General features: G+C 41.4%; 1 protein-coding gene across 1 annotated transcript; it reads right to left on the reverse strand.

The window, feature by feature from the left end:
- Positions 1–1,746: 1,746 nt before the first annotated feature.
- Positions 1,747–26,251, reverse strand: PRDM4 (PR/SET domain 4). The gene is made up of 14 exons (XM_082665060.1): positions 26,156–26,251; positions 25,708–25,974; positions 22,438–22,571; positions 19,681–19,866; positions 17,296–18,090; positions 14,889–15,038; positions 13,760–13,878; positions 12,726–12,811; positions 11,604–11,731; positions 10,663–10,977; positions 8,931–9,099; positions 3,343–3,604; positions 2,495–2,621; positions 1,747–1,870 (listed from the first exon to the last, which is right to left on the reverse strand). The coding sequence occupies exons 2-13, from the start codon at positions 25,716–25,718 to the stop codon at positions 2,496–2,498; spliced, it is 2,481 nt and encodes an 826-aa protein (XP_082521186.1). The 5' UTR covers positions 25,719–25,974; positions 26,156–26,251; the 3' UTR covers positions 1,747–1,870; position 2,495.
- Positions 26,252–27,783: the final 1,532 nt, after the last annotated feature.

Raw genomic sequence — 27,783 nt, forward strand, 5'->3', positions numbered from 1 at the left:
TGGGTGTCTCTGTTCAAATTTCCTCTTCTATAAGGAGACCAGTCATACAGGATTAAGGTATGCCCTAAGGACCTCATTTTAGCTTAATCACTCCTTTGGAGACCTTATCTCCAAATACACTCACATTCTGAGGTACTGGGGTTAGAATTTCAATACATGAATTTTGAAGGAACACAATTCTGCCCAAAACAGATGATATCATTTATATACCTGAAGTTGTTTTTGAGTGTTTGACTCTAAGATGCAGCTTGGTGATCAGGTAATACAAGTTTACATACTTAATAAGGGGCTGATAGCTCTGGCAACGTTTATGTTCCTCAAGACACACTAGCAAGTGTGAATATAGGTCAATAGGCTGAAAAGGCTGAAGCAGACTAGATCCTGTCACCTCTCTGCCCTCTGACGTATGGAGGAACTCAGCACACATCCAAGATTGAAACTCGCCTTTTAAGGAAGGAAACAGCAAACATACATATACTGATCCACAAGAAGACTGCAAACTAAATAGTTTCTAGGCTTTGGCCTTGAAAACTCAAGTCACGTCAGTTTTACTTGTCTCACTAAAATCTAGGACTTCTTGGGTCATGAATAACCATATTTTAAGGATAGAAATCTGTGCTAGGATAACCTAAAACTAAAGAATATTAGCCAGTGCTCACTGTATGTTGAGCACTGTGCCAGCCCTTTACATGAATTAACATCAAACAATACTATGAAATGGGAACTCTTATTAGTAGTCTCTGCTTACAGTTAAGTAAAAAGAAGCACAGAGAGGTTACATAACTTGACTAAGCTTCCAAACCATCGTGCAGCAAAGCGCAGATTGGAGAACGTTCAGCAGGGCTACAGAGCCCACACTCATAATATCCTGCCTCTGAATGTGACCATTTACCCAACAGCAGACTGATCCCAGCAGCAGCAACAGATGAGGGCACCTGCAATGGGCAAGGAAGGCTCAGAGTTAAATCTTGTCAAAGGGGCAGCTACTAATTTACTCATCTTGTGAGAATGACTTATAATGTGTCACTTAAGTCTAAGAGGTAAAAAAAAAAAAAATGGAAGACACAGTTGTAAAGCAAGCAACAACAGCTACATTTTCACCTAAGCTATTTCCCAGAATTCCTCTTTTACTGTTTTATGTAAGGTTTATCTATCTTGGGCAGCACTTCAACTAGCACCTGGAAATGAAGAAATTTAACCCAGCGTGAGCCAGAGTTAAAGGGAGAAAGGTGCTTGTAGTTCTAGCACCGATGGTTTCCTGGGGACAGGAGTCGCTGCCACCAGGATGCCTTTACCAGCTCAAAAGGCTGAGATCTGAGTTGCCTCAGTCCCACCAGAGCTCCCTGATGAAGCCTTCATGGCCCAGTGTTGACAGCCACCTCTAAACACCATACCTCACCAACTCCCTCAACTGTAGACCTGTAGTTCTCCAAGGAGACAGCAAAGTAAAGGCACCACCTTAGGAAGGAAGAGGGCAGGGATGAGAGCTGGAAACACAGGGAGCATAGTTTATTTAAGCACTGTTATGCAGAAGCATGCGAAAATATAATTTCAAAGCTACAGTACTTAGGAAATACTTTCTCCACTTCTGACCTTAAGAAAAACTCAAGTTGTACCTCATTTTCCCTAAAAAGACTCATTCCTCTCCGTCCACAAAATGAGATTACAAGAGGAATCGTATTTTTTAAAAAGTTTTTATTTTAATCCTTCCTAGAGGAATACAGATTTGAATGAAATACATTCATTCCATAAATACATTAGCAGCAAAACCTTCCCACCAAGGTTCTCTCTAGTCCAGCCCAGAGGTCGCGCCTTAGAGCAGGAGAGCATGTTCCATCAACCGTCAACTTCAAGATGTGTTTGCTTCTTGCTGAAAGCAGAAGATGCATGAGAGACAAGGTGAAAAGATCAGATGGGTAGATAATTAAGCTGGGACCCTGAAAACACACCCACGTGGTGACCATTTAACCTTCTGCACTTCCCAAATCCTTTGGCATCCACCATGCTTAACTGATGAGGTCCTTCATTGTAGACAACTGGGAAGGCCTAATCTTGCAAATGCACCAATATGTCATCTGTCATTCTGAGTTGGCAACATTTTAATGGTGTCTTGATCCTTTTCATAGGGTAAGCCAGATAGGAAGGATCATTCCCTCCTTCCTTCCCTGGGCCAAGGTACCACTTTGCCAGCTGAGTCCACATGTCCTTGTTATCAGGAGACGATGCAGCAGGCATTACTTGGCTTGCTACACCCCCAGATCCCCTTTGTCTGGGTGCTGGAGGCTTCACTGGAGACAGAGACATGTCTAAACCTACAAAGACCTCTAAGGAACAACCACCAGATCTCTTACCCCAGCTTCAATCAAAGCTAGCTTCTTGGACAGTGGCCCAGGCATCTCTCCTTTTCTTCTCTCCATCAGTGGCTACTGCCTGGCTGCTCCCTTTTTTATCTGTCCTCTAGGTACCTGCTGAAATTTTGGGAAGCAAGACCTACCCTAAACTCCCAAGCAGCCAGGAGAGATTAAGGTAGGTGGTGCTTTAAACTTGTTAGCTGTAGTCAAGAGTAACAAGCTTACGTTGTTATATTCCAATCCATTCTGGGATGAGCTTAAGTCACAAGTCTGCATAAAACAAAACACCAGAACCATAATCAGGACGACTGTAAGGCAGGGACCAAGTTTAGAGTGCTACCAAATCAGTGGCTTGGGAGAAAAATGGAATAATGAAAGAATTTAAAATAAATCTGATTTGTTTGGGCAGAGAGCAGCTCTGACTCAGGCATAAACGTATCACCCAATTATGTAAATAAAGAATAAATCTCAGGGCTTCCCTGCTGGCGCAGTGGTTGGGAGTCCGCCTGCCGATGCAGGGGACACGGGTTCGTGCCCCAGTCCGGGAGGATTCCACATGCCGCGGAGCAGCTAGGTCCACGAGCCATGGCCCCTGAGCCTGCACATCCGGAACCTGTGCTCCGCAATGGGAGAGGCCACAACAATGAGAGGCCCGTGTACAGCAAAAAAAAAAAAAAAAAAAAAATCTCAAAAGTTGACACTTTCCTCCCCATACGCCACTTAAAAATAGGATACATGCTCTTTTCTCAATCTTTCTTAAAGTGTTTTCATTAGGATACTCTTCTATAAGTGCTTTATCCGTTCCCATTTAGTCTGTTTTGACTGTTGGCTGGAAGGAAATCAGAAATTATTTTATATAAAAAGCACGGTAGTGGATAACTGGTCATGTGTGTTTTTCCCTTTTGTATTTTCCATCCGAAACAGCTGGCTCCTTTTCCTTTCATTTATGTGTAGACAGAGCCTCGTCCGCGGGATACACAGCACTGCTAACCCGGCAGCCTTCTGCCCCCACAGGGTCCGCGAGCTCCTCCTCCTCCGAGTCGTCTTCCTCCTCCTCCTCCTGCGCTGATGAACTGGACGTGGGCCCTTTGCAGGTTTTCAGGTGTCGGGTGAGATGATATTTGGTTAGATAAGCCTTTGTACACTTTTCACAGACATAATCCCGTTTTCCTTCATGTGAATTGAGATGTTTCTTTAAGTGATTTGTTCTCAAGAACAGCTTATCACACTTGGGGCACTTGATCTGGCGTTCTCTAAGAGGAACACAAGAAAAAAACATTTGATTTGGGGTTACAAATGACAACTGAGGCACACACTTATTCTGCACAACCTCAGACCTTTGTCAGAGAAGCTCTACCCAAGTAGAATCAAACTTTTTTTTTTTTAACAGGAGATGTATCATATAGAAGAGTCATAAAACATTTGTAGTTTAAACACCATAGACTGATTCTGCTTGTTTTAGAACTCTATGTAAAAGGGATCGTACTGTATGTATCTCTCGTGTTTTGCTTCTTTCACTCAGTATGATGTTTCTGAATTTCAATCAAGATGCTGTATCAGTAGTTTGCTCCCTTCCACGGCTGTAAGCTACTTACAAATATACCACAACTTATCTGTGGCACTGGCTCTGTCTGTTGTTAATGGGTATTCTGGTGCTTTCCAGTTCTTTATCACCACAGGCAAGACTGTTATGAACATTTCTACACTGGTGTGTGGATTTGCATACGCATCAGTTCCTCTAGGGCAGGGGTCCACGGCCTGTTCGGAACCGGGCCGCACAGCAGAGGTGAGCAAGAGAAGCTTCATCGGCCGCTCCCCGTGGCTCGCATTACCGCCTGAACCATCTCCGTCCCCCATCCGTGGGAAAACCGTCTTCCATGAAACCTGTCCCTGGTGCCAAAAAGGCTGGGGACCGCTGCTCTACGGCATATACTCAGGAGAGGCATAGCTGGATCAAAGGATATGTACATCTTCAATTTTACTAGATAATGCTACGCTGTTTTCCAACATGGCTGTATTGATATACACATCCATCAACAGCCATTTGTGAGTTCCCGTTGCCCCACATTCTTACCAACTGGAAAACTCAAATTTGAAAACATTTGCCAATTGACCAATACACAATGGTATCTAACTATGGTGTTACGGTAGCCCCTACAACAAAAAATTATCCGGCTAAAGATGTCAGTAGTGTCAAGGATGGAGTAAACTTGGCCTAGACATTTAGAGCTGAAAAGAAACTTAGGGATCACACAGAGCAGGAATTTTTTAACTCTTTTTTTGAGCAGCTGAACCCTACGTCTTAATGAAAGTCCAATATGTGAAGCAAATAAAAGGGGGTTAAAATCCTTGATGGAGTGTGAGGGTGCAGTGGAAAGTTCTGAAGCCTGGTTTCCTTAGCATTTCTACCACCTTCTCCCAGCAGGACGTGGCAGAGAAGAATTCTGTGGAGCTACAGGACAGGGAAAACTCAGTTCCTGCCTCATGGAGCTTACATTCTAGTGGAGGACTCACACCATAAACAAATTAAAAATATATAATGTGATATCAGATAGTAATAAATACTATTAAAAAAAATGAAGCCAGGTAAGAGTGACAGAGTCCTGTTTTAGATGAGATAATCAAGGAAGGCCATTCTGAGGAAATGACAAACTTAAGCAGAAACCTGAATGAAGTGAGGGAGGAAGACAGGGAGATATCCAGAGGGAGAAGTTTCTAGGCAGAGGCAGAACAGTGCGAAGGCCCTGAGACTGTGTTCAGTATGCTGAAGTAGTAGCAAGGGGAGGCCCAATGTGGGTAAAATAGAACAGTATGAGAAAAGCAATAAAAGATGGAGTGGGACACGTAGTCAAGTACCACTACCACATCGTGAAGGGGCTTCTAGTCAATGAAGAATCACGACTGGAGATGTGCACAATCTGACTTATGTTTTAAATATATCACTCTGGCCACTGTGGACGAATACAGCATGTGTGTGTGGCACCTGTGTGTATATCTGTGTTGGGGAATGGATGAGGAGAGAGAAGAGCAGCAGGGAAGTCAGCTGCGACACTACTGAAGTTGTCCATAAAAAAGATGCTGGTGGTCTCAACCAGGCAAGAGCTGAATGAAGGAAAGAATGGAAGACTGAGTTGAGGACGACTCCAAGGTGTTTGGCTTGAGCCACTGGGATGAATGGTGGTATCATTTTCTGAGCCGGTGAACACTGGGGAAAATCAAGTTTGTTGGGTTAATACGAAGAGTTGAGGTTTGGACTTACCAGGTTTGAGCTGCCTAGCGGACATCCAGAACTCAGAGATGCTGAGTGAATGGTTAGTTATATAAGGCTGGGGATATAGATCACAAAGCCACGGGACTAAGATAACGACCTAGAGAATAAGCGCCCCACTCGTACTCTCAAGTTCCTTTCTTAGAGGAAGGGCAAAGTCCCATGCCTTATACTCCCAGGGGAACACTGGGAGAGGAACAACTCCTACATTTGGCTTTAGGGGCTATAGTTCTTTTCTAAGCAGATAAATAGAATGAATTCCAATACTAACATATGCATTTTGAAATGCCTAAAAGTAAAGATACAAACAACTGAAAATTTTACCAATGATCTCTATAGGAAGTCTCATTCAAAAATATTGGTTGGGGGGGCTTCCCTGGTGGCGCAGTGGTTGAGAGTCCACCTGCCGATGCAGGGGACACGGGTTCGTGCCCCGGTCCAGGAGGATTCCACATGCCGCGGAGCAGCTGGGCCCGTGAGCCATGGCCGCTGAGCCTGTGCATCCGGAGCCTGTGCTCCACAACGGGAGAGGCCACAACAGTGAGAGGCCCGCGTACCGCAAAAAAAAAAAAAAAAAAAAAATTGGTTGGGGAATTCTCCAGCAGTCCAGTGGTTAGGACGTTCACTGCCGAGGGCCTGGGTTCAATCCCTGGTTGGGGAACTAAGATCCTGCAAGCCGTGTGGTGCAGCCAAAATGTGTGTATGTATGTGTGTGTGTGTGTGTGTGTGTGTATGTATGTGTGTGTGTGTATATATATATATATGGTGAATGGTGCTTCTTTTATGAATGACTTATACTAGCATAAAGTCTTGACAGTCCTAAAACAACTTTTATACCATGGGAGTTTGGTAGAGGCTTATTATGTTTTGTCATCATGAGAAAGTGTCCAGATCCACATTTAAGAAAACTGCTTTCACTGGTCAACATCTGATAAAGCCAATTTCCACCCCAAAAGGAGATAAGCAGTTATGACTAATCTCAAAATAATTTCTATTTCATTATGCTGTGAAATGGCTACCATAAAAGCAAGTGCAAATTTACACATCACTTGAAAGAATAGAAAGTTAAGGTCAAGGAAGATCATAACTCCTCTTTATGTGTGGTTTTCAAGAAGTAACAATATAGCCACTTGCCAGAGATACTGTGAAACAAGTCTTTCATTTGGATCAACTGAGTAGCACTCAACACTGACTGGACATTAGACTCACTTGGGGAGCTTTTTAAAAATACCAAGGCCAGGGCTCTATCCCTGACCAACTAAATTAGAATCCCTGGAGCTGGGGCCCTGGCACCAATCACTGTTTTTCACATTTCCCAGCTGATTATCATGAGCAGTGTTATCGGTTGGATATTTGTCATCCCCCCACCCCCACTCCTAAATTGGTATGTTGAAGCTGTAACTCATAATGTGATGGTATTTGGAGGTGGGGGCCTGTGGGAGGTAATCAGGTTTAGATGAGGTCATAAGGATGGGACCCCCATGATGGGATTAGTGCCCTTATAAGAAGAGGAAGAGAGACCAGAGCTTGCTCGCTCTCTCCACCATGTGAGGACACAAGAAGGCAGCCATGCGCAAGCCAGGAAGAAGGCCCTCATCAAAACCCAACCATGCTGGCACCCTGATCTCGACTTCCAGCCTCCAGAAGTTTAAGAATATAAATTTCTTTTGTTTAAGCCACCACCCAGTCTATGGTATTTTGTTAATGGCAGCTCAAGCTGACTAATATAAGCAGCTAGACTAAATGATCCCAGAGATCTCTTTCAGCTCTAATTATGTACAATCATATCTAATATTTGATAATTAGTGTGTCAAATTTCTAAAATTTCATACTAAGAATGAAACCACTTAATGAAGACTTTGTTTTAAAAGGTCATTTTGAGAGTTTGGAATGTAGATCCAGACTTCTTGGATGTTTTAGTGTTTCAGGTTGCACTGTGGCTATGAATCAAAGAGCTGGTATAAAAGCAAAATATTTATCTAAAACCCGTAATAAGAATATAAAGTTTCCATTTTTTATGGATTTCTAAATAATAATTCAAGCTAATGTTTTCTCCCTCTTCTAACACTTGCTAAAAGTCCAGGACCACAAAATCTGTTCTCTTCTCTCTACTACTACTGTAACTAACACAGGCTGGGCAATTAATTACACTTGGATCCATGCAATAAAATCCTAATAGGTCTCCCAATACTTGGCCTTCTCCTCCTTCAATCACCCTTTCCTGCTGCCAGAGTAATCTTTATAAAATGAACATCTCAAAAAAAAAAAAAAAAGAACATCTCACCATGACATTCTTTCCCTTAAAATCCTTCAATGCCTGTGCAAGAATGTGAATACACGTAACATTACTAACTATATACTTAAAAATGGTTAAGACAGTAAAATTTGTGTTTTATGCCATAATTAAAATACACACATGCACGCACACACACAAAGCACAGAATAGTTCCTGGTACATAGGTAGGGAAAATGCTTTGGTGACTCTCCATTATTTCCAGAATGAAATTTAATTTTTTTAGTTGGATAAAAGGCTCTTCATGATTTGGCTGCTGCCTCTCTCTCCCTCGCTCTCATATACACCCAATGCTCTAACTATAAAGAACCACTAGCGGGACCTCCTTGGTGGTCCAGTGGTTACGACTCTGTGCTTCCACTGCAGGAGCACAGGTTCGATCCCTGGTCAGGGAACTAAGATCCTGCATGCCGCACACGCAGCCAAAAAAAAAAAAAAAAAGAAAAGAAAAGAACCACTCGCATTTCACAGTCCTTTTCGCATACTCCGTTTCATCTGTCTAGAACAGTATTCTCATCCCTTACCCTTCACTGTCTCCCCGAATAACTCTAATTTATCTCCTTTAATGCTTGCTCAAACTACCAGGACACTTTCCCAGGACACTGCAGGCTGGGCTGGATCCTCCTCTCTGGTCTCTCAGGACCCAGCGCTTACCCTGACATCTGCAACACAGTATAGCAATTACTCTTCTGTCTCTTAATGCTCTCCAAGCTCTTTAAATCCAAGGACCATCTCATCTTTGTATTTTTACCACTTAGCACAGTGCTGGGCATCAAGGAGGTACTTAGAAATTTGTTAATGAAATGATGTTTTGAAAATATGAAAAAAAAGGAAATACAGAGAGTAGAGGTGAAAAATAAGAAAAACAAGTGAAATCTTCCAGGATAAGCCAAAACGTTAGTTTTCCAACCTCTGCTTGGCTACATGGAACACAGGAGGCACCGACGGGTGCCAAGGCAGGAGACAGATGACAAGCCTCGTTCCCCGCCCGAGGGGTGTTGGGCTGCGGGCGACTCACTGTGTATGGATGAGCACGTGCTGCTTGAGGTCCTGCCTCCGCATGAACAGCTTGTCACAGTAATCACACTTGAGGTTCTTCTCACCCGTGTGGATAACCATGTGGGACTCCAGGTGAGCCTTCTGGGTGAAAGACTTGTCACACAAAGTGCACCTGTAGTTCTTCTGACCTGCACATCAACCCGAATTACCATACCATGAATAAAACTGCCACGAGCATTCTCAAGATGAAGAGGCACACTGTATGGGTATGTAGCAGAGGCAGGAATAAAACAGAACTGACTGTAAACTGGAACTTCACTTTCTGGGACTGTCTACCCAGAGCCACTCAGAGCCACTGAATTTATATTCTGCAACTAAAGCTAGTGAAGCTAATAAATCTGACCTCCTAGGACTGCTTACACACACACACACACACACACACACACACACACACACACACACACACACACACACACACACACACACACACACACACTTTTTAATGTTTATAGCTAACACATGATATAAACTCTGGAAAAAAAAATCACTTATAACCCCAGTGCCCAACTTAATTCAATTATTTTTTTTAAAAAACTCATGAAATCTAGTACTTGCCTATAAGCAAACATATTTTTACAACCTACATTTTAGTATTCTTTTTTAAAACATTTAATATGACCTCATAAACCAGGGATGAAATAAAATCCTTTTAAGAATGCAGAAATAGGGACTTCCCTGGTGGCTCAGTGGTTAAGAATCCGCCTGCCAATGCAGGGGACACAGGTTCAAGCCCTGGCCCAGGAAGATCCCACATGCCACGGAGCAATGAAGTCCGTGCACCACAACTACTGAGCCTGCACTCTAGAGTCCGCGAGCCACAACTACTGAGCCCACGCACCGCAACTAATGAAGCCTGTGCACCTAGAGCCCATGATCCGCAACAAGAGAAGCCACCGCACAGCAACCAAGAGTAGCCCCCACTCGCGGCGCAACTAAAGAAAAGCCCACACGCAGCACGACCCAACACAGCCAAAAATAAATAAATAAATTTATATTAAAAAAAAAAAAGAAATAAAGTTACTCTAAGTCAGGGGTTAGCAAACCTTTTCTTACAGGTCGGTCAGAATCTTAAGCTCTGTGAGCCATATGGTCTCTGCTGAGACTACTCAGTCTTAATGGAAAAGAATGAGGAAAAGCTTTACTTTCAAAGATTTGGAGAATGAATGACCCAGCCAAGAAAACGAAACTAAAGCAGTTACTTTATAGCAAAGTAAAAAAGTAAGTGAAAAAAGTAAGTGCTAAGAGAAAGGGGTTGGTTTGTATGGAGTTTAGAAAATAGAAACTCAATAAATTTTGGCAGTGTTTACTGAGCAATATTCAAAGGAAAGAAACTGGCTGTGGCTGGTGACCAGGGGTGAGCTCTAATGGGAGGCTCAGGCTGTTTCTGTAGAATTCCCTTTAGGCCCAAACACATACATCAACTTCCTGATTATTAACTGCATTTTTCCAGTCACCTTCAAACTATGGTGGGGGCACCCGGAAAGTGAAGTAACTTAATAATGAGAAGTAATACTCTCTGAGGAGGCACAGTTATCCCACCAAGATTTATGACCCAACAAAGTCCTGCTGACAGCCAGCTGGATTCTTTCTAACATCTGATCTCAACTCTACCTGCAAGACTATCTTGCTGCCAAGGCCTTACTAATTTCTAATTTTTCAAAATTCCACTTTGATGGTCCAACACAACTTACCTGTATGTATCTTGAGGTGGGTCCGCAGGTTGCTGGGATCACTAAAAGCCTTGCTACAGAAATCACACTTGTGGGGCTTCATACCCATGTGACCCATAAAGTGAACATGAAGTTTGGAAGGAGAGATAAAAGCTTGGGGGCACATGGAGCACTTCCACTTCCTTTCTTTGCTGTGGCTTGGCCCATGGCTGCTGCTGTGGCCCTGGCTAGGAAGATGGTTATGGATGTGGCTGGTCAGGTGGGCTTTGAACTCTGTATAGGAACTGCACTCCTTGCCACAGTTACAGAGGTGCACATCTGGGTGTTCAGGAACACCTTAAGAGAAAGATTATTCAATGTCTCCTGATACTTAAATTTAAAAACTTGTTGATATTAGTAACTATTGCTTATAATTCTCCCTTCTACCAAAATTTCCAGCTTGCCCACTACCTGTAAAATTAAAACATCTTGTTCAATGCTCTAGTCCCAGCATCTCAGATAGCGTGTCAGGCACATATATAGGGAACACTTGGTAAATACTGGATTATAAGGCACCTTTCCTAGGAAAAAAACTTAAGATTTTGTAGTATACAAACTCCTAAACATCACTTGTCATCATGACACAGTGCAAGAAAAAGCCTATGAAGGTTAAACCAACTCAAGAAGCTTTGCTGTCCTTTATGAAATTAAATTGTAATGGTTCAAAAGGAACATAGGAACTTCAAATTCCACAAATCAAAGTCCTAACACAAAAGTTCATACTGTCTGGTCAATAACAATTAGCTTATGAAGAATCTCACGGATTTTAACACTTTTAACATGGGGTAATATCCTGCTTTTATATACACAAAGGTATGGGATTTGTTTCAGCTTACATGTAAATCATTCCCAAAACTCTACTACTGGTCCTTGGTGCTTTTACTATGCTAGATTCATAGCAAACAAGTCTTACATAAACTTACCAATCTGCTGAGCATAATCCCGGCTGTAATAAAAAAGCAGTTCATTTTCAGGAGGGATATCTTGTGAGGTGCAGAAATAGATTTTTCCATCATGGGGATAAGCCACCAAATTCTGCTCTTCCCGATTCCTAAGTTATCACATTTAACAGATGAAGCATATTAAATTTATTTTATTAATTTAAAAAAATTTTTTTGGCTGTGCCACAAGGCTTGCGGGATCTCAGTTTCCCGACTAAGGATTAAACCCAGGCCACAGCAGTGAAAGCCCAGAATGCTAACCACTAGGTCACCAGGGAACTCCCATCAAGCATATTAATTTTGAAATATACACTAAACACATCATATCCCTACAGCAAAATCCTATATGAAAACTTAGATGTACTATTTCTCTGGGTCATTTCTCTAATTCCCTATACTACCTATTAGGAGTAACTTGCATAGAAACAGAATTCTTACTTCAATATCGTCCTTTATAGTCAGAAATACTACAGTCTGTTACTGGAAGAAAAATAAATAAAGTCTTAAAACAATATAACAAAGACACAGAAATAGATAGCTGAACAAGAATTAACCACAACAGCAGCCTAAGGGGTTGACTAATAGCTAATATAAAGAAAAGGTACCCGGGCTTCCCTGGTGGCGCAGTGGTTAAGAGTCCGCCTGCCGATGCAGGGGACACAGGTTCGTGCCCCGGTCCGGGAAGATCCCACATGCCGCGGAGCAAATGGGCCCATGAGCCATGGCCACTGAGCCTGCGCATCCGGAGCCTGTGCTCCGCAACGGGAGAGGCCACAACAGTGAGAGGCCCGCATACAGCAAAAAAAAAAAAAAAAAAAAAGAAAAGGTACCCACTTGCAAGGTCAATGGTAATTGTATCATTCCTTACTGCATTAGTAAGTTGAATAAACTGTTCATAAAACAAGGATAGTTTCTTATATTTTGATTTATAATAACCCTTAGTCAACAACTACTGGGGTGAAGAAGGTGAAAAGTCTTAGGTTTTAAGGTATGTTCAGATATCACTGTCATTTGGATTCTTCGATTCTTCCCTATTTTATTCAAAGCTTCCTACTGAAAAACATCTGAATCGTAACTATTTCTTTCATCCAAGTCTACTCTTACCTGGCTTTGCGCACAAACATCATCCAATTACATTCATTTTCGTCAGTTGTAATGATGCAGAATTCTAGGACACCACTGTGGTATATCTGTCAACAAAAGGCAAACATACACATCAGATGAACTGAAAAGTGATACACAATGCTACTAAGTTTAGTCTAGCAATAATCTCATTTACTTTGCAGTAGGTACCAACTTTCCTAGTCAGTGTGAAAATACATGGTTGTCTTCTCAAATGTTTGTCATTTCACCAGTCCCCCTATTTCCAGCAGTACAATAAAGACCACTAGAGACCTACAGTTAGTGCTCAGTGTATAGAATCATGTTGCTCTTGATTATTCACATTTTGGCTTGACTGGAAAAGACATAAGAAACAGTCCGCTTGTCTTCACCACCTACCACATGAATGGACATTAAGGTCAGAGAACCACCTCTTCTCATTATTTCTCCAATGCACGTAGCATTCCTCTATGTTTACTCCTGGATACCACAATTAAAGTCCCCAATGCCAGTGGCACTCTACCTTTCCAACTATCACAAGACCCATTTCCCCCTTATTTCAATTTTTGCAGGCATCATTCTCAACCTATGACTAAAATTCTATATAAACATGTTATAGGAGTAGCTGTTTATATCAAAAACTTAAGTTTCTAGCCCCTTCCGTTAGAAAACTAGAGAAATAATCTTAGCTTCCAATTCTAGAATTGTTTCCCAAGCTAAATATTTGAGGAATGTTTTAGTTGATTACAAAATAAGACTTTCAACATATAAACAAAGTCCATGGCCTCAGCTGCCACAAGTAATAAAAATGAATAATCGTTGAGTTATCTAACAAAATGGAGACTAAAACAGTTTATCTTCCATATTCAATACCTGATGTTTTGCTATGTATAATAAGTTGGCTACTAAGAACAGAGAGAATGTACTATTAAATGACTGATAAGCGAAAGGCACTGTATGAATCTTGGCTAAGTTTTTAACTACCTCATTACAGTAAAAGCAACCAAAAGTCATAGAAAAGTTTCATAAACACTGACCTTCCAGATATGATTAACTGCCTTGTCTGTCCATTCTGCTACTTCCATGGAGTGACTTTGCTGGCCAATAAGAGGCCCAAAGCAAGTCCGCACAGGAATGGTTTCTCCAGTCCATACACCTATCAGTGGAAGGACATGAACTACACAATCAATCATTTAAACATCTAATCAGATAGAGAAGAGAGTAGCTTAACTCATACAAAGAATCTTATTTTCAATGAACCTAAGTACTACTGATATTCTAGCACTCCTGAGAGGTAGATAAGTCTTATGGGTCCTATCCTGTAAATAAGGAAAAAGTAATAAACAGATTAGATAGGGGCTCAGAAGAAATAAGCAGAGTAAGAAGCAGTATCAGAAATTCCTGAACCATTTTTATACACAAGGAACCAAACCATGTCCCTCCAAATACGTTATTTTGGAGTTGATACATAAAAAAGAGTAGAGAACACCATTCTATCATAAAAAGGTAAAGCAATTACTACAAAATAAATCAAACTTCTAAGATCACTTGTGCTTAAAGCACTGCTCTTTACTATCTAAGCTGTTTATTGCTTTCAATTGACCCATGCCTAAGTTACACCTGAAAGAATAACGAACCTAGTATTGTATTTTCGAAGAATGGCACAGTGATGCAGATACCATGTGAAGTTCCAATATGGATAAGCATACTTTGGCAGTCTACATTTCTTATTACCTTTTCCTAAGGAGTATTAGGCAATTTACAAACATCTAATGTAAATATCTTTAGTGATAAAGAAGTTATCAATGGTGAATTTTCAATGTTTTATAAAAGAAACTAAGTTTCAAGGAGTGCTTTGTCATGATTATTGATAGTGGATGATACAGCTGAAAATAAAAGTCAAGTCTTCAAAGACTCAGGCTAGGATTCTCTCCTCTATTCAATTCTGATTCTAAGAAACGGGAACTTTTCCAATAAAGTTTTCAACTTGATGTACTGCTGTCACCCCTGGACAAGACAAATATTCCGTAAAAGGATAAATCTCAGCTATAAACTGACTTCTGGATCAACCAAATAATCACTAAATTACACACATCCACTTTTACAACTTCACCCTACAAAGGAAGAAGAACCTCTGATGGGGTTTTATGGTTCCAAGGGTCTTACCAACATCTGCTCCCACAATTGACTGGCGGAGAACAAGCTGCTTTGGGAGAGAAAGCCTCGCTCTGCTCTCTATTGGAGTGTCAGGAACAAAAGTCACCGGTCCGTGATCTGGGCAGTCTGAGGGATAGGCTCGGTCACAGAGAGTGCACCCTGCAGATGGGAAATTTGAGACATAAATGGGGTCAGTTCTAGCAGGCAAATGACCACCTGCTTTTTTATTTAAATACAAATTATTAAAATGTAACCAGTACGAAGCAAGGTTCTAGCAGAAATTCTCTGATCAAAGAACCACTTTCTTACACTAAAATATATATCCACTGTTATATCTCTCTTCAGCAACATTTGATATTTTTCTTTTGATCCAACTGGACAAGTTTTCTATTCAATGCGTAAGAGAAAGACTGATCAAAAAATAAGCCTACATTACTTCAAGAATCAAGTATATTATTCCTTACATTGAGTAGATAAGTAATACCTTGAGATACGATGTTCTAAAGTCCAAAAGATTCCAATTCTACCAAACTATAAGAGGAAACTGAGTTAAAATGCTGTAGCGATGCAAAGCCAAAACAGAGATGACAACAGAGCACAACAAAGTCAGAGTCAGCTGCACCACTGCTCTCTTTTGCTTCACTATTAACAAACTGGCTGACCACGCTTTGATGACAAGCTCTTAAGACAAAAAAAAATATGCAACCTGCTCTTTGGGACAGCAGGTGAATCATATTCTTGCAGATATATTTGCTTAACATTCTTAATTCTTATTGTTCATGCGGTCTTTTTGCATTGTCAGAAAAAATGCTGAATTCATATTCTGTTTTCTGTGCTTACTGTAACTTCACTTTTACAAGCTCAGGAGTGTCCTCCTTCTCTATAAATCTTCCATTCTATTCTTTTACTTTCCTTTCTCACTGCTACCTTAACAGTAGTATTAATGACCCTATTTAGTCAATGATTGTGTTCAAACTTTCCAAATTCATTCACAAAATAGTTGTAAATACATAAACCTTAGAATCGCAGCCTTCTAGGTGCCTTTTTCTCCTAAGAAATCCATTAGAAATTACTGCCTAAATGGCATAAAATATCAGTAAGTTTTCATATTTAGCCAAAGCAGTAATAATATATTACTTCTTCGAGTACTACTTGATTAAAAATTCTTTGAATATCAGACTAGAGATCCCCTACACTCTATGAGAACTTATTCTCCAATGCTCTTAACAAGAAACCATGTTAACTCTTCAAACAAAGGAGATTCAGAATTCATACTGCAAAAAATGCTTACAGGTTTCCTTTAAAGATATACAAATGGCCAATAAGTACATGTAAGATGTTCAACATCATTAGTCATTAAGGAAATGCAAATTAAAACCACAATGAGATGCCACTTCACACCCACTACAATGGGTATTAAAAAAAAAAAGTCTTGGCAAACATGTAGAGAAAATGGAACCCTCATACACAGATGCTGGGAATGTAAAATGGTGCAGCCACTTTGGAAAATAGTCTGGCAATTCCTCAAAACGAGGAATTCCACTCCTAATATATATCCAAGAAAATTAAAAACATATGTTCATACAAAAACTTGTACGTGAATGTTCCTACCAGCATTGAGTATAATGGCCAAAAAGGAGAAACAAAATAGTCATAAAAGATAAATGGATAAACAAAATGCGGTATATGCACACAATGGAATATTCTTCTTCCAAAAAGAGGAATAAAGTACTAATACATGCTATAACACGGATGAGCCATCCCAGCATTATGCTGGAAAGAAGCCAGACACAGCCACATAGTGTATGATTCCATTTATATGACATGTCTAATAGGCGAATCCAGAGAAAGTAGATTATTGGTTGCCTGAGAATGGGGGGCAGGGGTGAGAGTGACTGCTAATGGGCTTTCTTTATGGGGCGATAAAAATTTTGGAATTACACAGTGGTGATGGTTGCACAACCTTGTCAATGTACTAAAAACCACTAAACTGTACACTTTAAATGCATATGCGAATTATATTACACATGATCTAATAAATATGTCTTATGTTGAAAAAGCAAATGGCATGTCACACAGAACACCTTACTGAAATTTACTTCTATAATTAACTATCTGTGAAATCTTGGGAAATACCTTAAGCATTATTAGGCTAAGCTTACCTGTAAAATACAGAAATGACTGTTTCCTTACTTCAGGAAGATGCTATAAGAACCAACAAAATGTCTATATACTGTTTGGCTTACCTGAGGAAAAGGCACCACATTAATACAAAGGACAATACAAAGGCAAATAAAAGTTCCAAAGTCTAGTTACTTTCTATACTCCCTTAACACCTGACTTTGTGACTAAACCTGTTAAGGATGATGGCCCTTTCTATCAATATCTCCAAAAGAAAAAGGCTAAGCACACTCACAAATTGTAAACAAGGTTGTCATATTTTCCTTGTTTGAATTGGAGTCTTCCATTTGCAGTGAAGGTGGTACAAAAGAAAGACTGTCTGAAGACACATCTACATGACCTGTCCCCATAGCAACCTCCTGGGTGATGGAGGAGACAGCCACAGGTTCTAGGCTTAGGCCAACTTCATGGAGGGAAACAGATTCTAGGGAGGCGAGGTTGTGTGAGGTAGAGAGTGCCACGCTTACAGAGTTGGTGCTCATGGCCACGGTGTGGATGGAGTCACTGAGGGCACTGTCAGACATTCCGTTGACCCGACTTGCAATGTGGTCTGTCTCCATGACCACAGGGAGCTCCAGGCCATTCCCATGAATGGGTATCACACCACCATGTCCTACAGTTTCTGCTGCAAGGTTGTTGCTCACAGAATCCACAGACAGAGGTTCATGACTTCTGGAGCCATTTGGGATTTGGGTATGCTCGCCTGCAACACCATCCATGGTAAGCTCTTCTGCCATTCCATCTGTAGAGATTGGGCTGGTGACCCTAGAGACGTTCTCCATAGTGATTGTTGTGTCCAAGGCCACCTCATGGCCATCAGTGGGATGAAGACTTTGGGCACCATGTGTGTTCACAGAACGAGAGTCTATTGAAACAATGCCTGGTTCTAATCCAACATTTCCATTGGACTGATAGGGATCTAGCGCCGAAGGGTTATTGGTGATAGATAATGCTGTATTACCATCAACATTTATAGAGTTAGGGTGGATATACTGAGGAGGTGGTCTGTCAGCTAAATAAGATAAAATGCCTGAGAAAAGGAAAAGATGAGATATCAGGAATTTTGCAGTATATTGTTAAATATAAAGAATTCCAAATTCCTTACAAATGTAACTAAACTAAAATAATCTCCTACCTATTTCTTTGGTTTGATATCTATATACTTTATAAATAGCAACATACATATACCACAATTCAGTTTTTCCTGTGAAACTCAGAAATCATAAAAAATTAACTATGTTCCTTTGAAGTCACTAGAAATTAATCACTTATAAATGCTGCCTTTAATATATACATGGCTGGAGTTCCTGAGTCTTAAGATGCTGAAATCTGCTCTATAAGAGTTAAAAGGTAAAATCATTTAAAAGATTTTCCATGTGAAAAATAAAAATTAAATATAATTTTTAACTTATTAGACTATCATAAAACATTAGGCTCTATTCAAAACAAGTCACAATTATACCTGCTTTATTAAAACAGAAAAAAATATTTGAACACTCGTGCTTATGAAGATGTGGTGAAATGGTACTTGCTGCATTGCCAGTAGGAGCCTAAATTTCTAAATCCTCTTTGGAAAGTATCTACAATAATAACCTCAAAAATGTTCATACCCTCTTGCACAAGAAATTCCACTTATGGTAATCTCACCTAAATGCATTTTGTAAGTATTATACACAAAGACATTCATATATGGTTATTAAAAAAACTGGAAAAAACTGTCCAACAATAAAGATATAATAAACCATGGAATATCCACTCAGTAGAATATAATGCATCATTAAAAAGGATAATTATGAAAACCACACAGCAGTTGGGAAAAATAACTATGTAAAAATAGAGAAAAATATTAAGTAAAAAAAAGGGTACACAATTGTATAGAAAGTACTATATAGTGTTAATTATGAAAAACAGTAAAAACCTATACATAAAAATAAAAGACAGGAAGGAAGTACACCAAAAAGATGGATGATGGGACTATGAATGATTCCCCTTCCTCCTTATTTGCTAAATTTTTTGAAATGAGTATATAATACTTCTAGAATAAAAATTCAATAAACTTTAATTTATAATAAACAATGACACTTGTAAGCAGGACATGTGGTTGATAGGAATTACAACTGCAGAATTATAAAAACTGAACCAAGGAGATGCTAGAGGAGACAAGAAAAATTGTTTATGTGCCATTAAGAAATTAAGCTTAGGGCTTCCCTGGTGGCGCAGTGGTTGGGAGTCCGCCTGCCGACGCAGGGGACGCGGGTTTGTGCCCTGGTCTGGGAGGATCCCACATGCCGCGGAGCGGCTGGGCCCATGAGCCATGGCCGCTGAGCCTGTGCGTCCGGAGCCTGTGCTCCGCAGCGGGAGAGGCCACAACAGTGAGAGGCCCGTGTACCGCAAAAAAAAAAAAAAAAAAAAAAGAAATTAAGCTTAGTCAAACTGCTATGTTAATATGTTATCTATATGTTCTAAGAGGAAAAGTACATAAATATGAACAATTTTTTCCCACAAAGATTAATGTCTAATAGTGACAAACAGAAAAAAGTGTTATTCAAGCCTTCAAGAACTGAAATTAAGAGCTGGCTGAATTCTTTCTCCTAAATTCCTGAATAACTGTAACACTTACCAGGTAGAATGGTTCTGAAGTAACTGCTCTCAAGGTGGGGGTAAGGTGGTGGAGGTAGGGTGTAGTTTCTTTCAGGTAACCCACACATCACCCCTCGATCCCCAATACCCATTGGGAGCATGAGAGACAAAGCAGAAGGCAGAGAGCTCAGGGAGGGACCCAGGTTTGGAATCGCCACTGGCAGCCCTACAAAAAAAAATTTTTTTCTCCATTAAAAGTAAGTATCTTAGGGCTTCCCTAGTGGCACAGTGGTTAAGAACCCGCCTGCCAGTGCAGGGGATATGGGTTCGATCCCTGGTCAGGGAAGATCCCACATGCCGCGGGAGCAACTAAGCCCGTGCGCCACAACTACTGAGCCAGCGCTCTAGAGCCCGCAAGGCACAACTACTGAAGCCTGCGTGCCTAGAGTCCGTGCTCCGCAACAAGAGAAGCCACTGCAATGAGAAGCCCGCACACCACAATGGAGAGTAGCCCCCGCTCTCCGCAACTAGAGAAAGCCCACTCACAGCAACGAAGACCCAACACAGCCATAATTAATTTTTTTTAAAAAAGTAAGTACTTTAAAATTCTGTAATCACTTGCTCAACTCTTAGGAAGGTTTTTGCAATGGGCAAAAATCTCACCTAGCAGCCCTTTACATCCACAGATAGGTAGTGTTGTGCAGACATCCACAAACAAGTCCTACATTTAGTCAAGTTAGTTTTAAAATGCCAACTTGATCATCCAGTTGTCTATTGCTCTTAAGTATCAAAGCATTTAATTACAATTAAAAACCTAGTTTAAATACAATTTAAGAAAACAAATTATTAGAGATAAAAAGAATGGGAAGAAACATACCAAAGATCAAAGAAATATATCAAAGTTCAGAGTGGTCTCTGAGTAGTGGTAGAACAGTTGTTTGTTTTTCTAAGAATTTTCTTTCTTTCTTTCTTTCTTTCTTTGGGTCTTTGTTGCTGCGCACAGGCTTTCTCTAGTTGTGGCAAGCAGGGGCCACACTTCGTTGCGGCATGTGGGCTTCTCACTGCAGTGGCTTCTCGTTGCGGAGGACGGGCTTCAGTAGTTGTAGAGTGCAGGCTCAGTAGTTGTGGCCTGCGGGCTCAGTAGTTGTGGCGCAGCACAGGCTTAGCTGCTCCACGGCATGTGGGATCTTCCCGAACCAGGGCTTGAACCCGTATCCCCTGCACTGGCAGGCGGATTCTTAACCACTGTGCCACCAGAGAAGTCCCCAGAGTTTTTTAATTTATTTTTGCACTTTACTATATTTTCCATTTTATATGGTGAGAACGTTTCACTTAAAAAAAGATATGCTTCTGGGCTTCTGGGGGCTTCCCTGGTGGCGCAGTGGTTGAGAGTCCGCCTGCCGATGCCGGGGACACGGGTTCGTGCCTCAGTCCGGGAAGATCCCACATGCCGCAGAGCGGCTGGGCCCGTGAGCCATGGCCACTGAGCCTGCGCGTCCGGAGCCTGTGCTCCGCAACGGGAGAGGCCACAACAGTGAGAGGCCCCCGTACCGCAAAAAACAAAAACAAAAACAAGAAGGCCTGGGCACAGCAACAAAGACCTAATGCAGCCAAGAAAATTAATTAATTTTTTAAAAAATGTTTCTACTTGGATATTAATGTAAAGCTAAATGTAAAACTGTACATACATATTTTCATATAATCTTTTGTATATATGCTGTACTTCATGATTTTTAAAAATTTGTACTTTATATTTACCTTGGACTATATCTATCCGCAAGTGCTAAAGTGACCCTGTGCCTACGTATCATAATGAACAATCACCAACTTGGGCAGTGCTGATTCGCATTATTTTTGCCAGTGGCAGTATTTTTTAATAGGTTTTTCCTCCTCAATAAGTGTCCACTAATGGAATGCCTAAGACATAATCAAATGAGTTAAGAAGTAATACTTTTTTTAAAAATTTCTTTTGTGGACACTAAAAGAAATGTGAAGACACCCTAGTTTAGACAAACCTTATTTAACGGCTGCATATTAGTAATTAAGCAGGTAATTGTCTATAGAGAACTAAACAACTTAATAGATTTAAAATACTCTTAAACATTAACTCTTACTTTGATAAAATCCAATACATTACAATGTCAAAGACCGAAGAATCACTATCTTGCCACTGTAAGACTCAATGGCTTACTTGTTTCATTTCTATTTCAGTAGAAAGGAAAAATTGAACTAGCCAGATAAAAAGGTTTTAAAAGTACAGCGATGGGGAAAAATGAGCTTTTCCTATACTATTATTCTGTCCCAGTACTGAGGCTCAGGGGGAGTTCTACGTAGGAGCTCCATCTCTGAAACCTCCTCTTTGACCATAATTCTAGGCCTGGTGTGTTTGCAGCTGTTGCCAGTTTGATATCATAGAAAATAAAGCTGAATTTCCCATGTGTTCTAGGAATAGTTATTACAGTAACTTTGATTCTCTCCTAATAACCCAGGGACAGAATGCCAAGGAGGAAAACAGATGAATGGGTAACCCTAGATAAAATGCCAAATCAACTACAGCTCTACAGACAAAAGGCCACTAACCCAAGAAGAGAACAACCAGAAAAAAACCGCTACTCCTATTCTATCCACTAGGACTTCAGTACTCTAGAAAAATTGCTGCCACATGTGGAACCACCATTTAGACCTGCTGGGCTTCTCCCTTCTACTCTTAAAGGGGCTTTCACCCCCCTGTAGGCTCCATTTAGAACTGATAATGCAATTAAGTGCTGAAATTCAGTCACTCTCCCTTACCACTCACCTGGGGCTGGGATGGCATTGTGAGTGGGTGAGGCAGCCAACCCCAGGTGACTCCCTGAGACTGGCAAGGCATTGCTCACAGAGGATGAAGTCAGCTGCTCCATCCCCACTGGGCTCAGGTTCATTTCATTCATCCTAAGAAAGAGCAGACACAACCAGTTATGCAAAAAATTACCTCAGTGACTCTGTTTAAGGTACTGAAGAACCTGAAACAATGGAGGTGGGGAAATGGGACTTAACCAACTATGACTTCATTTCTATGCTCACAGCTCCCTGATAACTAGTGTCATTGGGATTCAGAGATGTTAACTCAGCCATCATATAGCAGAAACAGGATTTAACTCAGGTGTGCCTCGCTCCAAACCCTAAGCACACTATCCAAAGCAAAGTTTGCAATCCTTAGAGCACACTGGCAACAAGGGTTTGTTTTTTAAATTCACCTAAGTTTTTTCCTTCACAGTATTTAGTTTCTCCAACCAGCTTATTACTTTAAACCAGGAGTTTTATAGACAGTCTGTTTTAACTTACTCAAAGAATTTTTACTAATTCCTTTTACCAGGAGTTAAAGTGATACTGGGTGTGAATTAGATTACCAATCGTATAAAGAAGCACCATATCTTCTCCATGGATCAGCATTTTATTAAAATTCTGTATAGATACCTTAATAATTAATCAATTTTAGTAATATCCTCCACATATCAAGGTTCATTAGGCAAGCTTTGCTAGCTACGTTATAAAAAATTCCTTCATATTTGCTCACCAATTCTACAAAATAAGGTAACCAAGGAAACAGTGGCTCAAAGAGGGCTTGTCATATGCCCCAAATCACACAGCAATGAAATAACACAGATCATGCTGCAAAATACTGTCAGAAAGTTTTTCAATACACCAAACTTTTTTTATCTAGAGACCATTTTTGGCTGAAGAATCTGAGAACTGCTTTTTCCATAAAATCCATCTTGTAGTGCCATTGACAAAGTCATTAATAAGAGTATACTGATTTGAATAAGATACTACTAGAGATTGTTATCAGTAAGTATTAGTTCCTATGTCAGAATTTAGAGACTGCCATATTATAAACAACTTCAAGAGGCCAGCCAACAGGCTATCCAAAGGAGGTCACCAGTGACCGCCAGTGCTTATACTGAGTTATCAGTGATTCAAGTTCATGCGCATGCACCTATGTATATGGGAGGGGTGAAGAACAGGAAGGGGAACCAAATCGGTCTACACACTCCTTAGCAGTGAAGGCAAAACTTAATACGTTTTTAATCTGAAAAATGGCAATATCAGCTGCCAATCAACATGAAAATAATAACAACTAATACTTATTACTCCCTTACTTTAGGTGTTAGGCACTGGGCTAAGTGATAACATGTAATTACCTCACCTAATCCTTATAACTATTGTGAGGTAGGTATTATTCTTAATCCCATTTTAGAGAGGAGAAAATTGAGACTCAGGCTAAGAAACTTAACCCCAAATTACATTAACTAGTAAGTGGTAGAGTCGGGATTTAAATCCAGGTCTGCCTAATTTAAGAAAACTAGTAAGTCGCAGAATTGGCATTTAAGTCCAGGTCTGCCTAATTTAAGAAATCTAAACTCTTAACTATGACTAGAAAAAGACAATTACAATAAAAGAAACTCTTTGCCTTTTACAGTCCCAACACTTATGATCTGTGTATTTATATTGTGGAGTATGTTTAAAGTCCCACATAGACCTATTCCTGAATTACTCTCTATCCATAAGCTTCAACCTTACTCCGGGCTAGGTATCTCATACAACTAGGCTCCCAGACGTTAATAAAGTGTACAAAGCTGAGGGCGACACCCTATATAGAGTAGGCATTCTGAAATATGTATTTGATTTGGATGAAGCAATGCAAACTCATCTTTACTAGAAAGACAACTAGCATCACATGGCAAATGAGATACACCTTATGAAAGACAGCACATTAATAACAGTATTTAATTATGCTATAAAAGAATGCAAAAATCCTTATAGCCTAAAGAAGTGATAGCTAACAATTTTGAAGGTTTCTGGGTTTGGGGTGGTTTAAAACAGACTTTTCCTGTGACTTTATAGCTACAAACATTAACTAAAACTTTAGAACCAGTGGAGCAGTAATGACCTACAAAAAAATGGTTACGATAATTTTTTTAAGTACAATTAAAAGTCTGTAGCTTCAAATTCCATGCTGAAAATTTCTGAGTATTAATCTGTGCACCTCATCTCAAGATGAAAATCAAAACGGTGCTTCTAGGTTGACTCTTAGGCCTTCTCAAACCAGTTCAAACCGGAGTTTAATGTGAGAGGCTCAGCAGATTTCTGCTTTGCTGTGAGTCACTAAAATGTGATGATCTCAGCAGCCATAAACCAAAGGTAACTAGTATCCCACAGAGAGAAAGCAGATGAAGGGAATTTACAGTATGAGCCTCAAAAGACTCCCTCATTCCAAAGTGCAAGTCTATTCTAGCTCCTTTTCCCATATGGGATGCTAGGAAGCAATCTTGGGAGAAGGGCCAGAATCAAGATACTAAGCTCGCTCTTCTTCCCTATGCATTCATTGTAGAATCATATCCTTCATCTTCTCTAGTTTATGTGACCTATGTATGAACCATTTGTTGATCTTACGACTTTTTCTTAGAATGACATAAGAAGCTAACTGAAATGCAGCCACTTTGCAAATGCAATGGACAGTTTCAGTAATTTGGATGAACTTTTTTTAATCTTCCTTATCCTCAACATACAGCCTATGAAAGGACTCATAAAGAATGGCCAAATGTAACTATTTCTCTGCCACACTTCTGTACTGTAGTGGCATGGTACCACAAAGTACTTTCAACATTAACACGGAGCCTGCACAATTAATAACTTAATTTCTCTACATTACCAGCCAAGCCAGACGGTAACCAGCAAAATTCAAGGTGAAACATGGTTTTGAGCTAAAAACACACTTCGAAATCCAGATGAAAATATTATTAAACGCGCAAATAACTCAAAGGCAAGGATAAAGATGTCCAACGAGCCAACAATCGACGTAATGGCTATTCGGAACAACTACTCACATTTGGAGTAAATCAAATTTAATGAGAGTATATTCAACTCAATACTGGTTTCTGGATGTTTTGTTCCCTTTGGGACAAACCCACTTGCCAATCGCACCTGTAACCTGCCCAATGGCACCAAAAACAAAAGCACTCTTAAGTCTCATTTGCCAAATGTTTTCCAAAGATGTCACCAACGCTGAGCTCACCAAGCTACTCACCTGTGATGCATCTGCTGGGGGCCAAGTGTCAGAGGAACGCGCACACGGGTGGTGGAGAACCGGCATCAGGGTTTGCGTTCCAGGGTCACGTGCTACCGCATCTTGCTTACAACCGCTGCACAAACGCGGCCATTCTTCCCCGGGGCCGCCCGGGGCAGCCCAACTTCTCCCGAGGGCCGGCGGCCGCGCACCCCGCCGCGAGATAAGGCATGCCGGGGGACACCCGGGGCCTTTCCTCCAGAAGCTTCGGGAGGGGGGCTACCTAACCTGAGGGGGAGGACAAGGGCGGTCACCAAAACACGGGAAGGATGCAGCCCCCGTCCCCTCGCCGCCAGAGAGCCCGGGCCTGCTGACACTGCCTCCCAAGGGCGGCCAAGTCGCCCGCTCGCCGGCATGGGGCCCGCAGGCCGCCCTCGCCCCGCCCCGGCCGGGCCCGCGCGCAGCCCACCTGCCGGCCGCGCGGGGGTCGCGCACGCCTGCCCCACCGCTTTGTTCCTCATCCGGGCAAAGCTCGCCTCGGGGCCCTCCCCGCCAGCACGACCCCCCGCCCCGGGGCCCGCTCGCCTAACGTTTCCCGCCCGGCCCGGCCCAGCCCGCAGTGTCCTCAGGGCCGCACCCTCCAAGGCGCGTTTCCGGCTCCTCAGCCACTCTCGGCGCCCGCTGCCCCGCCCCTTGTGCGTGCGCCCCTCCCCGCCACGGCCCGCAACCGGCGCCAGCGCACCGACTCCCCTCCCCCCAACCCACCCCGTTCCGCGCTTGCGCGCCGCGGGGACTCGGGCCGGAGGGGGCGGGCCGTGAGAGGCTCGGCCCGGAACGCCTCGTCTCAGTCCGGCCGGGTCGAGTCGAGCGCCGAGCGATCGATCCCGTTGCTAAGTAACCAGGGCTGACGTGCGCGCAGGGAGTGAGTTCTGAGTCTTATAAATCCACCACACTTAGGATTTCAGTCTTCCTGGCATTCTCCTAGTAGCAAAGCGTGCGTCCACGCAAGCCCACAAGATTTGAAATAAGGGACTTAACCTAGAGGTGTTGGTGGTGTTGCCCAGGAGGAGTTGAATATCCCGAATATTTGTCGTCATACGTTACATCTGAAGGTTGCTCAGTTTCCTTGCTTGAAGTCATAAAGAGTGGTGTTTGGGATTTTGTACAAATTTCCTTCCCCTTCTCTCTTTGCCGTTCGTTCCCTACTGCATGTCAGGCACTGTGCTAAGCCCTAGGGATACTGAGATGGCTTTAAAGGAAAGTGGTCCAAGTTCATGAGGATTGGACAATGAAACTACAGCACACACTACCTGTTAGCTTCCATTCACCAGCAGAACAGCAGAGACCCAGGAATTCCTCCTTTCATTCAGAAGACATTTACTGAATTCATCTCAAACATAGGATACAAAATAACACGCAGGTCTTTACTTTCAACAGCTTGCAGTGTAGTAGGGACCGGTGAGTTTGGAAATTCAGTCTCATGTGAAAGACAGAGGCGCATACAATGTTTTGGACGAGAGCCTGGAGTGGTGTAATGTCTCCCTTCCTTTACTTCTCAGAAGGAGAAAGAACATTCCAAGTTGAGGGAACTATTCACCAAACACTGGCAGGTCACGTTGGTTTTGCTCTTGTTGACAACAGATATCAATAGAAACCTAAATCAAGAAAGTCATCATATCACAACTAAGTGAGAGACAATATTCCCTAAAATGTCACATCAAACCTGGGGCCTAGGGAGAGATGATGTCTTACAAAGGCTAAATAATTTCATTCTGGTTTCCCATGCCTATTCTTTTTGGACAATTTTATTAATTTCAGAAGTGTATGTAAAAGTCAGGTCAGATAAATGTAAGAGCTAAAACTATAATACTTACAGAAGAAAATATAGGAGAAAATCTTTGTAATCTTGATAGGATACAAAAATCAGGAACCACTAAAAATTTGACAAATTGAACTTCATCAAAATTAAAACTTTCGGTCTTGAAAAGCCAATGTTGACAAAATGAAATGTCAAGCCAGAGATGGGGAGAAAATATTTGCAAAACAAATATCTGACAAAGGACTTTTACTGGAATGTATATAAACCCCTTTAAACTA

This window comes from Grampus griseus (assembly GCF_964374135.1).
Source record: "Grampus griseus genome assembly, chromosome: 11".
Taxonomy (NCBI): domain Eukaryota; kingdom Metazoa; phylum Chordata; class Mammalia; order Artiodactyla; family Delphinidae; genus Grampus; species Grampus griseus.